The 13,607-nt window shown below is 36.0% G+C and overlaps 1 protein-coding gene across 1 annotated transcript; it reads right to left on the reverse strand.

Annotated features, from left to right (window-relative positions):
* Positions 1,536 to 10,311, reverse strand: LOC109225837. Its single transcript, XM_019390618.1, has 10 exons — positions 10,083 to 10,311; positions 7,078 to 7,268; positions 6,432 to 6,568; positions 5,619 to 5,663; positions 5,478 to 5,531; positions 4,761 to 4,865; positions 4,455 to 4,661; positions 4,137 to 4,222; positions 2,232 to 3,190; positions 1,536 to 2,104 (listed from the first exon to the last, which is right to left on the reverse strand). Exons 2-10 carry the CDS (start codon positions 7,256 to 7,258, stop codon positions 1,797 to 1,799), a joined length of 2,082 nt encoding a protein of 693 aa, XP_019246163.1. The 5' UTR covers positions 7,259 to 7,268; positions 10,083 to 10,311; the 3' UTR covers positions 1,536 to 1,796.

The raw sequence follows: 13,607 nt of genomic DNA on the forward strand, positions 1-13,607 counted from the left end.
AAAGAGGCTTCTCATTTGGAAAACTAGTGGTGACAGTTATTAATTACCTCGCCTTTTCTTTTCCACGCATAACGTAATTAATCACTTCTTTCTTTTTTTCCTGATAATAATTACAAGTCGTAGTATATATATATTCAAAATCAAGCTATTTACATTATTTTGATCTATTTTTGTTTCTTAGTGAACAAGCGCCAACGCATATATATGGAACAGATAACTTCAAACAAATTTGTATTAATTGGTTTTAGTAATGACGTTAATTTATTTTAAAACATGACTCATATATACGTCTCTATAGAATATCTACTTTCATCTCTTTGTTATAGAAAAATAATACTCGTATTCTATAATTCAAGCTATCAAAGTTTTACCTCAATTTACATCATAAATAGTACTACGTAATAATAAAAAAGGTTCAACACACATTGGGTACTTTAACAATCAAATTTTTTGAAGCTGCCTTAATTGCATTTGATGTCCTCTTCTTCACATGTTTTCCCCTCCCACGCTTGTTTTTTCTTAGTTTGATAATAGTGATTTCAAGATCAGTAGTCAGTCACACAGCTCAACTTAAGACAAAGTGTACCAACCACCACAATTACTGACAACCAATGCATAGTTAGCATTTGGCATAGATTTCCAAATTTGTTTTGAAAAATCTGATTTGGATGAAGTTTAGTTTGAAGATGAAAATATGTTTGGACGTCAGTTTCAAAACATATTTCACTTTATTTTTGAAAAAACATGAAACATGACTTATACCCCCAAGTTCTAAAAATTATCACACCCAACAGTACCTTCATCAATAATATTCATTATCATTATTACAAACCATAGTCTTGAACATAAATAAATTTGGTACAAAATTATCATTTTTATAATGAACTACATAATATACTATCAGATGACCGAGAAGACGAAGCAGCATTGTTACAAAATAATAAATGGTGGGCTCTTTTATAAAATACAAAAGTTTGGGGCAATTTTAAAAAAATATAATAGTAATATCTTGGGCCAAAAGTTGGTTTTGCGATTTGGGTTTTGGGTTTTGGGAATTTGCCAAAATATAGATAAAATTTATGAACAAACATGTATTTGCCAAAAAAAATTTGGCAAAATCAATGGCCAAACGGGTCCTTAGTAAGACGAGAAAAAGTTCACTTAATGTCACTTATGTGAGGCACGCCATAAAATCACTCCCTTAACTACATTGTTCAAAATAGGCAACAATGTAGTAGCTATAGCATCATCGAGCTGGTAATTTAGCAATGTTGTTATCCATAGCTTGACAGTTGCTTTCTAGGCAGTTAAAACACGGCAGCTAACTCATTTTTGCATTGTAGTCAGATTGTATTTAACCTTCATTTTCTCATTTTACCATCATCAATGTTCTCATAATTGGCCATTGCTGCATTTTGAGTTCGCGCCATAACAAACAAAAACCATTACTTAGGGAGAGGTAAATTTAGTCGAGCACATCAATGGAAAGGAGGGGCGAGGGTTGCCCAAATCTAATATCAATAAGAAAAAGAAAAGACAAAAATGGCTGCTCTCTAATCTTTGGGATAATTTTATAAATTGATTTGTATTCATACATTGTCTGGGAGATCTGGTGAGCGGAAATACTTGTTACGGCAAAATTGTTAGGCGCAAAAGCCCGAGTCAAAAATGCTTAACGACTCAAACTAGAGGATGGGACTACAAGCTATTTTTCACTAGAAACCCTATCTTTAACTCTCTCACAGAAGACCGCTGGTAAAAAGGAACCTCTGCTGCACTGGCTAGAAACTGCATATTCAGGTATGAGTAACAATGTTGCCTTTTATCCTAAATGATGTTTTTTTTTGCTTGGGAATGTACATTGTCTTAACACCCTTTTCGGGCTTTGGCCTATACTTGACCTTAATGTTTCCACTTGAAGATGAAGTAAGAACTTCATTTTTTGCCAGCTCAGTGTCAGCTCTGGAAACAACCCCATGTTCCCCAGAATCTGATGCTGGGGTTGCTTCTGAACTGCTACTTGGCACCTCCGGGCGCCCTGAAGACTCAGTGTCAGGAGAAAGCACTAATCTGACATGATCTCCAGCAATGGCCTCCCTCCATCCTACATAGATTTTCAGATCAATCAGAATGAAGAAAAAGCAGACAATACTTGGAGCAGATATGCATGGCTGTGTTTGTGCATGCATGTAATAATAATATATAGAAACGTGAGAGCTAGTAAAACATACTCTGAGCAAGAAAAGCTTTTGCAGCGATACTTGAAAATCCCAAACCTTGATGTGCATTTCCATCTGGAACCTGACAATTCTTATGACTGCCAGAGCTGTCCACGGGACATAACGGTAAACAATTTTCATTTAATGATGTTCGATCATCAAACTTTGAAGACATGACACCCTCTTCTTCACGATCTTGTCTTCCAACTGTATGCCTCACAGGCCTCCAAAGCTTGGCAGCTGCTCTATTTGACCCAATCTGAAGAGCATCATGCTTAGCTGGCTTCTCTACAACATTGCATTTTTTACGAAGCTCTGTGCTTCCAAAATCATCTCTTCCCTGCTGCTGAGTGCTGCAATCTTTCACGGGAACAGATATAGAACCAATTATCACTTCAGATTTGCTCTGCTTCTGATCTATGTCCTCTTTCTGCACCTCCGGTATTGAAGTATCATCACTTTCAACTCTAACTTTTCTTGTCCATATCATACTGCTATTAACAGGGGTACTACTGTCCTTGTGCTTCTGTATAGGTTCAGCTTTCAATGCTTGATGATTTTGATTGTTATGGAAACCACCATTTCGCCCAGACCTTTGCGATTTTGGTGCTTGCAACTGGGAATTGGCAAAACGCCGTCGACTATTGGCAGACACTGGTCGGGGTTCAAGATTATGAGCTTTAACTGAATCCAGGTGTTGGTGACAAAGATCAAATTGGGATTCGACGCTCGTATCTACATTGCTGGAGAACTGAACCATTTCAAGAGAGGCGGAGACGTCCAGAGATACGTCAGGAATATTAGAATAGGAATCAGATGGCCGTGGAAGGCTAGAGACATCTGCCAATGGAACCTCAAAACAATCAGCTGGTGCCTCCAGAATTCCTTTCTCCTCAATTGATTGCTCCTTTGCTTTCAGTTCCTTCTGTCGAAGCTTTTTCACCTTTTTCCTTTCCAATAGCTCAGCTTGCCTAGCATATCACATGAGAAATAATTGAAAGGAATTCAATAGCTATACCCTCAAAGAAGCGACAAACCAAGATTCATTCAAATAAAAAGTGCCAAGAGTTTTAAAAACTGTCAAGCTGACGTGGTAAGTAATCTTTTTATTTGAAGTAGAATGGAACTTGCTCCCAATGTCAAAGTTGCTCCATCCCCTTAGGGGTGAATGCTTACAACAGCTATCGCTGCCCTGTCTTAAATCTACTTCCCAACAAATAATAAAGTAAGTCACTTCCAGGTGAAACGGATGAGTTATTTGCCATGTCTTTAAATGCAAATATCAAAATCTCCAAGCTCCACAGCACTGTAACAATGGCGCTCTTTGCCTCCATATCCGTAAGTTTAGAAATTGACAAACATATAAAAATACGAAACTGTCTTCTACTTGTTGAGAAATCTGCTTCAAAAAATAAGGTTATAAACTGCAGGAGCACATCTTCAGAGCACATAAATGTTTTTATTCCAGAAATAGTTACGTTATTAGCATTAACAGATTACTCTAAACAATAATAAGAATTAAGAAATATGACCGTATGGAGAGAGAGGAATAGGAGAGCTTTTGATGGAGTAGAGAAAGATCTTGTATTTTTTAGGAATAGCCTCTTTTCGCTTATTGTTTTTTGGTGCACCCACAAAATTCCCTTATGTATAGATGATTGGGCAGCAATCGTAGAAAACCATGTCTTTTTGTAAGGTTTTCCATCTTTTGTGTACTTCTTGTATACGGGGAACTTTTGCCCTTTGTTTTAATGAAATTTATTATTTATCCAAAAAAGATAAGAAATATGACTTTATCATGTAGTAACTTGTCACTCAGAACATAGGAGCAATCATGATACACCATAACCTCAGTAGAATACATGAAAAAGGAAAAAAATCAGGGAAGATGAGTTGATATGGTAAAAAGTGTCTCACTTTTTTTGAGCAGCTTCTTCCTCCTCAAAAAGCAACTTTTGGCATCTCAAAGCTTCAGCATCTTTTTCAGCAACCCATGCTTTTACCTGAGCATAAATGAATACCATTTACTATGGATGTTGGTTCGCTGGACAGAATCAGGTAAAGCATAACCAAAAGAGTGTATTCTTCTAACCACACTTCCAAGAATAAAAATAGGAACTGAATCTAACAGTTTCATGCAAATACAGATGGCACCATTACGTATATAGATGTGAAAAAAGTATAGGTTCAACACATAAAGCCGGAAAGTTCTCCGGAAAAATAAAGAGATTCTACCAGTTTCTGTTCAAAAAGGAAGCTGGTGCAAGCAACCAGATTCTTCGCGTCAAAACCAATTTTGGAAGCTTCCCCATCGAAAACATATTTTTGCACCGAGTCAGCCGTGCCAGCACATAAGAATGTTCTCTCAGTAGCATCTTCAAGGATACTAAATAACTCCTGGGAAGTCACTGGAGGCCTGAAAGGTTTAGCTTGGATGACTTCCTGCAAATTGATCCTATTTAGTGTCATTGGCTCTTATGTCACTTTTCTTTTGTTGTTGGTTCAATAATACTCAATAGAAAATGGAAATAGAGAACTAACCAACAACTTAGAACCAGCCCTTACATAACCACGAGGAAGAGTCCAAAACCCAGGTTTGCCCAAAGCTGTTGCCAAGGCATGAACAAGTGAAGATCCAGCAATTTCCTAAAAGAAATATGGCAATTACAATCTAACACTCTATAAAGTGTGGGAGGGGAGAAATGTTCAGACAAGTTTTTATCAGTAGCCCAAAAGAACTCCGCTAGTCATAAACAGTTTTGAAAAGAAAAGATTTCTAGCATAACTACCATTTGTATAAACAATATGGTTTGTTCTAATCAAAACTAAGCTAATACAATGAGCTTAAATTGGAAATGCTCAATTATCGCTGAATAAATGGAGACAGAGACTACGTCCAGTTTATGCAAACCCAGGGGAAATAAGCAGTAATTTCTCGTAGCCAAAGGGAGGAACACATGTAGGTGTTCTATCTGGTCTTCTCAAGTTCACATTATCTACCAGAATGGAAGAGGAGGATTTGTCTTGCTGCGCACCACGAATAGCCTAGAATATTATTCTATTAGTGTCCATAGGGGCATTTATTCTACCTTCAGTCAATTCCAAATTATCATCACATTTCTGTGTCAAAATTGCAAGGGGAAGAACTCACTTTCAGTTCCATTTCATATATTTTTTCCATTTAAGAAAAGCTCACTTTAAGTTCCAAGTCAAGAAAAAACATACATAAGACAGTAGAACATGGAATCAGGCAATTACCTTTAATGAAATATCTTGCAATGATACAACTTCCTTAACCTCATCCACTGAGAGCTGTATGCAGCAGTGATACAGACAACATAAATAACCATTATGGAACAAGGCACACAAAGAATTAGGGAGTGAGGAAGAGAAAATTACCTTGTCCCAGAACGCTGCCAACAAATCCCTGTATTTGTGCGACTCCTACAAAATGTAAATAAAACATAAGATTCAACACATGCACACCCAACGCACCCTATATTGACAAGTATATATGATATCAAGATTTAGTTACCTAATCAAAAAACAAGAACATTCACCACAATGGAAATGATACTGCAAAAGACAGTAGATATGCCAGTGTTTTCAAAGGTGAAATGAGTTTAAAAAACACCAATTTCTGCTGGGGCTCTGAGCGCAAAGCCCTATTTTAACTATTTAAGTGTGCCCCTTAATGAAGAAGAGCGCAAACGAAGAAAAAAATATAAAATATATATATGTACTGCAAGAAACAATAACTATAAGCACAGATAACAATTACATGGTGTCTAAAGATTGAAAGAACTGCACGTAAATTATATGAATCAAAAAATATATTAATTGAGTTTACAAGTCATTTTGAATTTCTGAGTAGTGTAGAAAGATTTTTTTCTGAAGTGTCTCGCTAACATTGATTAAAATTCATATTCTAATAGCATATTGCTCACAATGTCTCCTTAACAATTAATATCTCATTTTTTTTACAAACTATATTTAATGGTTAGTGTTGCTCTCATCAAGAGAGAACCATGGGTGCTAACGCCTTAGTGCCTACACTGAAGCACTGCTTAAGAAGCACCCATTATGTGCTGCACCTAGCTTAGAATTTATGCGAGCCTTTACAATAACTACATGTACACAAATGGTAAACCTCCAAATCTTTTCCAGCATTAAAACACATCAAAGAAAAAGGCCTCTAAGTCTGAGATATACCTTATCAAGATTTAAGGATCTGCGGTGCACAAGTATATGTCTTCTGTGATTAATAGGTGAAAAAAATTCCCTGGAACATTTCTCACACTTCTGCATCTGAACTCTTGAAGGTGTCAAAAAAGGCCATCCAGTAATATCTGCAAAAAAAAAGTAACAGAAGCTTATCAATATTCATGACTTAAGCCATAGTCCTGTATATGACCTGTTACAGTCTGGAGCTTCAGATAGTCCTTTTCAGACTACTTATTGGCATCTGCAGCTAATGCATCGAACACTGTCGCTTAAAGCATTTTGGATGACTAAACTCACATTCTATTCCAGCTTGAGGGATCCACATCTGTTGAAATATCGGTAAATTCCTTGATCCACTAATTTAACATGCATGAGAACCTAGTGAAATGTGTTATACTATACCACCAAGGAGCATGGTGGAATGGATGGGATCCCTTTCCCTCCACCCTTTACCAAAGGCTCGGGTTCGAGCCCTAGGAATGGAAAAACTTCTAGTAGGGAGCTCTTCCCTATGCAGCTAGAATCCGGATTAGTCGGGCCAGTGTGCTTTGATACCAGATGGTTAACCAACAAAAAAAAAAAAAAAAGAGAGGAAATGTTGTATGCTATGAACACCAGGTTTTAAGTTCGGTACCTGGCTGATCTAAAGAATTAAGCCATTGAATCCATTGAACAGGACCTTCCCCCGTTCTTGGGAAAGAAAGCAGAGGTTCCTTTCCCATAGCTTGTCTAATGAAAGTATCAAGTGAATCGTTCACCTCATCTGCTTTCATTGCATCTGAAGTACCACCTATGCGGAGTTTTGCAACTGGCATCTATCCACAACTAATAGATCATAAAAGGGAACTTCAGAAACTAAATTTGACATTTACAATGTTTTTTGATAAGTTTGGCATATACAAATTAAAAAAATAACATATTCTTCAGCATGAGTTAGGTATATGTCTGCATGCACACTTACGTTGTGGTGGTGTGTACAAAATACGAAAAATCCTAAGGCAGGCAAAAAGAAAAAAGGGAGGACAAAAAATCCTTCTCAAAATATTTAAAAAAAACAGAAATGATTTAAACAACTCATAACTTTGGCCTACTGCCAGGCAGAATCATAAAATCACATAGCACAGGTATCAATAGATGTTGATAATTAAACCAAATAACATAATTTGCAGCAGAAAAAATTTGAATGTCAAATGACTAGGCATTTCTGCAATATCAAGTTGTCCTGAGCCCAAACTGCTTATTATATTCTAAATTTAGAGACATGCAACTATTTGTTGAAGCCCATCTTAGATATTTTACTACTATTCATTTGTGGATTTTCTAGGTGAAACTTGAAGATCTCAGTTGCATAAATATATTTTAAGTAGGTGCCAGGGATTAATCTACGAGAGCAAATGCTCTACCAATTTGCTATTCTGGAGGTAAAGGTCCCCTAAGCAATGTCATCGTCATTTCCAGAAAGTGAAAAGGTTAACTTCCCCAAGCCACCTCTGACTCAAAGATGCATAATTTCTTGGAGGTTCTCTGGATTGCCTTAATAGGCTACAGCTACACTAAACAAACCCAAAATCCACATGGCAGTGCAAACCGCCCCTGGTAGTAGGCTTGCTTTCCTGGCTAGCTTGTTGATGTTCAAATATTTAAAGTTGATTCATTCATTTCGCATTTTAATCTAGAAGTAATTTGATCAAATTGTACTTCTCTTTCTTCTTCATCACGTGGGAAATGACTTCTCAAAAGCAAAGAGTTTGTCAATATACAGAGCAAGAAAAGCTACTCAGAGATTCAATCCTACGTAGTATACGTATAGTTTGTCTGAAGCAATAGTCTATACTTGAGAACCTGCGAAAAGGCAACTAAAATGACAATTCGTGAGTACAACTAGTCATGCCTTTTGAACATCTCGACATTAGAATGTTTGTTGCTTTGACAGTAAAGTTTACACCGAACCTTCAATGAACTTGAAATTCAGAGAACCTAGATTTGTATATGTATTAAAGGTGACTGGAAGGAGATGTGGAAAGAAAGAGGCAAACTCTGTAGAATTAGCAACTGTTACAAAAGGTAGAGTTTCTGTAGAAGAGAGTTTTTCCTAATAGCGTCCCTAAATATCCTAAATTAAATCTCTGACAAGTCGAGGAGGTATATTGAGTCTAATCTCAACTAAATCCCATTGAAAACTCAAAGGTGTACTGAAGCATTGAGACCTATCCTATCTATTTCAATTCAAGTTTCCATATGCTCCCAAAAGACAGATCAGAAGATGATGATGATGAAATCGTTATCATTTGCAACAGCCATTGTAGGTCAGATTCCCACTAAATACCTGATGTGCCAGCTCTAATTGTTGTTCTCGAGTCTAGATTTCCCTCGTAGATACAACAGGAAAGAGCCAAAACAAATTAATGTTATCCACATGTTTACTATATTCCAAAAGATCATCCATTTGAATTGGGAGCATTCTTTATCAATTATGATATGTTATCACATCTCAATAATAACTCATAAGTTGGTAGAAACTCGAACACATGCTCCAAGACTAGTTTTAACTGGATTTCACTAGAAAGTTAAGGAAAACAGAATCTTCATTACATTATCAATAAACAAGAAAACAAAGAAATGGTTGGCAAAGCAGCACACAGGACCAAAACTTTTCTACTGTGCTGGTATCACAGAGTTTGCTTATAGCCTTATAGGCTTATCTGCAATTATTATACAACAAGAAGAGATGTTCCTTCTTACGGTGCACTAAAAGATATCATCATAGGATAATAATGCGGTGCCACCTGGTCCATGACTATTACACTTTATGCATCCATATATACTAAAAGTCTGGCTGATATCGAATTCTTAGCTAAATGCCACAAAACTACCAAGCACTAAATCAAATCACATGGCCATGCAACATGGACACCTAATTCTCCAAAATATTAAATGCCTTTGTAAAGATAAACCCATGCTGTTGTGAAATCCAATCTACTTTACATAAACAGAAAACAATGGCAGCATATTTGGTATGAAAAGATACAGAAAAGTTACAGGACGCCATCAACAACACAGTAACCATGGAAAAGTGCCTAGACCAATGAATCATCCCCCCCCCCCCCCCTCCCAAAAAAAAAAATCCGCAAGCCAATTCCACTGCAATTTAGTAGCACTCCTCTTTTTTCATCCATCCCAAAAGAATCGGCATGAAGACCGTTTCCTTATTTAGAAACTATATAATCTTTACATTCTCATTTTACACTTAGAAGGGTCCGGTAGACACAGATTAAAATTATAAAAATTTGTATTCTGGTACTAAGACTACTTAGAGTATTCTGTTTAAAGTTTTCCATTATTTTTAAAACTGTGTCTACAGTCAAATAACCCAAATCATTTGGGATGAGGGAGTAGTAAATGCACTGCAAGTGCTATGTTATCAAGAAGAGCTCAAGAACCAAGAATTTAATTCATGTGACTCCAATGCCAATTAAAACAAAGAACAACGAAAAAAGAGAGACAAAACAACTAAAAATACATATAAATCAGATCAAAGTAAAAGTACAGAGATTGAAATGAAACAAAATTATCGGCAGCTGATCCGTGATGGGGACGTACATAAAACGTGTTAAAGAAGACAGAAGAAAGTTGGCATACCAGAGTGTGACGGTGTTGGAGAAGGATCCAGAGAGAGAGAGAGATCAACGGAATTAAAAGTAGTTTTTAGGAAAAGAGAAGTATGTGAATATGTCAAGTGTTTGTTTATATATGAATAGTGAAGTGTGTGTATGTATCGACAAAGAAGGGACTGGTCGGCGAAATGTTCAGAAGAAGGGGGAGGGACACGGAGAGAGACGGAAAAGAAGAAAAGGGAGGAGAAAATTACGTGGAAAAAGAAAAGAAAAGATAAGGGAGAAAATATAAATTCTTTTTTTTCTTTTGTCCTTTAAAAATATTCTACTTTTTTATTTTTTATTTTATGTATACAGTATACTTCATCTTTTTAACTTATGGTATGTCCATTAATACTTTTTTTTAGGCAAAAAAGTTATTTGTAAGAGTTTGGAGAATATTTATAGGTGGGTTTTTGTGGTTTGGTCCATTTTCTCCTAAAAATAAACTAAATTCATTATTAATTTAATTTTATTATACACACACACACAAATTGAACTAACATAATATCAGTATTTATTGATTTCTTTTCAAATTTTATGAACTGCAAATTCAATTTCTTTAATCCATTAGAGCAAGGGATAAAGATTTTAAATTATTACTATTCTTGTTGAAGTAAGTTGTTTATATTTTTATTCATTCCCATCTGGCCTAAAGTTATTTCGAACAAATCTACATGAATCGATAGAAAAAGATAAATACTTAATAGCATGCCACATTTTAACTCAGAATAAATATTATTTTCATTTTAAGATGGAAAATTTTAAAAGTAAATAATCTTTTATGTTTCAAAATTTTTTCGACCCAATTAGTATGAATCGATTAGAATGATAAATTCTTAATGGCATGCCACATTTGACTCAAAATAAACATCATTTTCGTTCCAAAATAGGAAATTTGATTTCGCTTACACAACTCGACTAATAATTAAAATATTCTATATTTTTATTCTATTTTTATATCTGCAAAGATCATATATGAATACGCTTTAGTGAAAGCTAAAAGTTTAATATAGTTTATAATTTTGTTGATGTAAATCTAATCACCCAAATAAAAAATATTTGATATGGTCCATTAGTAACAAATAATCATCCATTAGAGAAAACTACAGGAATAGTCACAAATAGAAAATACTTACCAACAATTAGTTATTAAGTCATGCTATTAAAAATGTCTTATTTTGCTATCATGCTTATTTAATATCGTATTCTCTTCATTTGTATGACTACATGTGCTATTAGAATTTATGTCTAGGCTATTTGCTTATTTGTTGAGGCATGATAAATTTATTTTTGCTATGTTGAGCTATTTATCTTAGTCGTGATCATACTTTTCAGTCATGATATTATATTCTTGTGTTATATTACTATCTTTGCATACTTCATACATGTTGTTAGCGTTCTTACTTGTGTAACATAGTTTTGAGTGGATTTGTGGCACATTGGCGTAAATCGTGCTGTATATTGATTATTATATTGTGAGATGTTGTCATATTAAGATCTGAGCGGATTGATGATTGAGCTGGGCCATAGAGCCGTATTGATATTGATATTGAGGTGACATATACGCCAGGGCCCATATTGGGCTGAGTGGTATTGATAGTGAGGTGACGCGTGCGCCAGGACATTTGGATTGTGTCATGATGATCGTTGACTTTTGATCCGATCAGCGGTTGGGCTAGGATCCGCCCCTCCGAAGTCAGGTGATAACCCGTGCAACTTTGGGCTCTGTGAGTGCAGGCATACGTTATATGCTTGGAGAGGGACTTATGTCAGACACCCGTACAATGTTGAGAGTGTGTATATGTGTGGGCGTGAGGATCCATAGGTATCTTGCCAGGCACCATGAGAGTGCTGAGACTATGATTGAGGGGCATTGTGTGCTAGGAACTTTTAATGTGATGAGATTGTGTATATTTGATATTTAAATTGTGATTCTTCATTAATTTGGCATATATAACTGGCATGCAGTCATAGAGTTGTATTATTTCTCATGCTAATTGGTATTTGATGTCTCTACTTAATGTTTAGATCTTGATATTACAGTTTTTATCTTGTTAAATACCTGTCTAAGTGAATTCTGTGGAAGTTAATGCCCTGATTGTTATATCTGAAAGCATGTCTAATTCTCCTCCTGCTGTATAAAGTTGAGCCTGTTATTATTTGAGCTGCTTTTCTTTATATGTTATTATTCTACTGTTATTGATATTGTTGGTTGTGTAAAGTGAGTATCGGACATTGCGAAGCTCGTCACTGCTTTCAGCCCGAGGTTAGGCTTGCTACTTATTGAGTATATGGGGTCGGTTGTACTTATATTACACTCTGCACTTCATGTGCACATCGGGGTATTGCTGATAGTGATGGTTGCCAGTGAGTTGTATACGGATTTGCTTGAGGGATTCTAGGTAGCACTACTATTTCGTTCGCGTGCCTTAAAGTCCTCTCTTTTAACTTATGTTCTTATTGTTCAGTCTTCAAGACAGTATTGTATTTTGTTCTGTAACGACCCGACTGGTCGCTTTGGGCATTTGTACTTCGCTCGGTAGTTTACGGGCGTGAGTAGCTCCATATGATATATTTGACTTATGTAAATCGTCAGTTTTGGTTTTCAGGTTATTCGGGACTGATTTGGAAGAATGATTCTCAACTAGGGAGCTTTAAATTTGAAAGAGTTGACCGAGTTTGACTTTTTAGTATTTTACCTCGGATTAGAATTTTGATGATTCTGTTAGCTTTGTTGGATGACTTTGGACTTAGGAGCGTATCCAGATTGTGATTTGGAGGTCCGTAGTTGAATTTGGCTCGAAATGGCGAAAGTTGGATTTTTTGGAAAGTTTGATAGAGAGTGGACTTTTTGATATCGGGGTCGAATTTTAATTTCGGAAGTTGGAGCAGGCCCTAATGTCAAATGTGACTTGTGTGCAAAATTTGAGGTCAGTCGGATGTGATTTGATGGGTTTCGGCATCGGTTGTGGAAGTTTGAACTTTCAAGTTCATTAATTTTTTGGATTGAGGTGTGATTCGTCGTTTCGATGTTGTCATGTGTCTTTTGAGGCCTCGAGTAAGTCCGTGTTATGTTATGGGACTTGTTGGTACATTTGGACGTGGTCTTGAGGGGCTCGGGTGAGTTTCGGATAGGTTTGGGTTGCGTTGCACTCATTTTTTATGTTTCGACGTTGTTTCTTCAAGCATAAAGGGTACTACATTAAGAAAATGAGCTCCAACTTATGTTTTTATTGAATCATTAGATCCGTATCGTAATTACGGAGCCATATCAAAAAGAATCATCGAATTTGGACATCATATAAGGAGTTTATGGTCATGTTACTAAGAATTGGGTTGCCAGATTTTTCAGATTAATTACGAAATTGCCACTGACTTCGTATTTTAAAAATCTGCACTATTTCCAAATATTAAAATCAACATATCTCCTTCAATATAAGGTCAAATGGAGTGATTCAAGAGCCTAACTTGACTAGAATTTTACAAGGAATCAATTGAAGGCATCAAA

The sequence above is a fragment of the Nicotiana attenuata genome, chromosome 5, assembly GCF_001879085.1.
Source record: "Nicotiana attenuata strain UT chromosome 5, NIATTr2, whole genome shotgun sequence".
Taxonomy (NCBI): Eukaryota; Viridiplantae; Streptophyta; class Magnoliopsida; order Solanales; family Solanaceae; genus Nicotiana; species Nicotiana attenuata.

Bases quoted from the DNA above. Each gene is read 5' to 3' on its own strand.
- LOC109225837 (XM_019390618.1), bottom strand. From the start codon at position 7,258: ATGCCAGTTGCAAAACTCCGCATAGGTGGTACTTCAGATGCAATGAAA. The intron at 6,569-7,077 runs GTACCGAACTTA...TTTTTTTTGCAG, and splicing joins TAATTCTTTAGATCAGCCAG to ATATTACTGGATGGCCTTTT. The intron at 4,223-4,454 runs GTAGAATCTCTT...ATTTATGCTCAG, and splicing joins TCCTTTTTGAACAGAAACTG to GTAAAAGCATGGGTTGCTGA.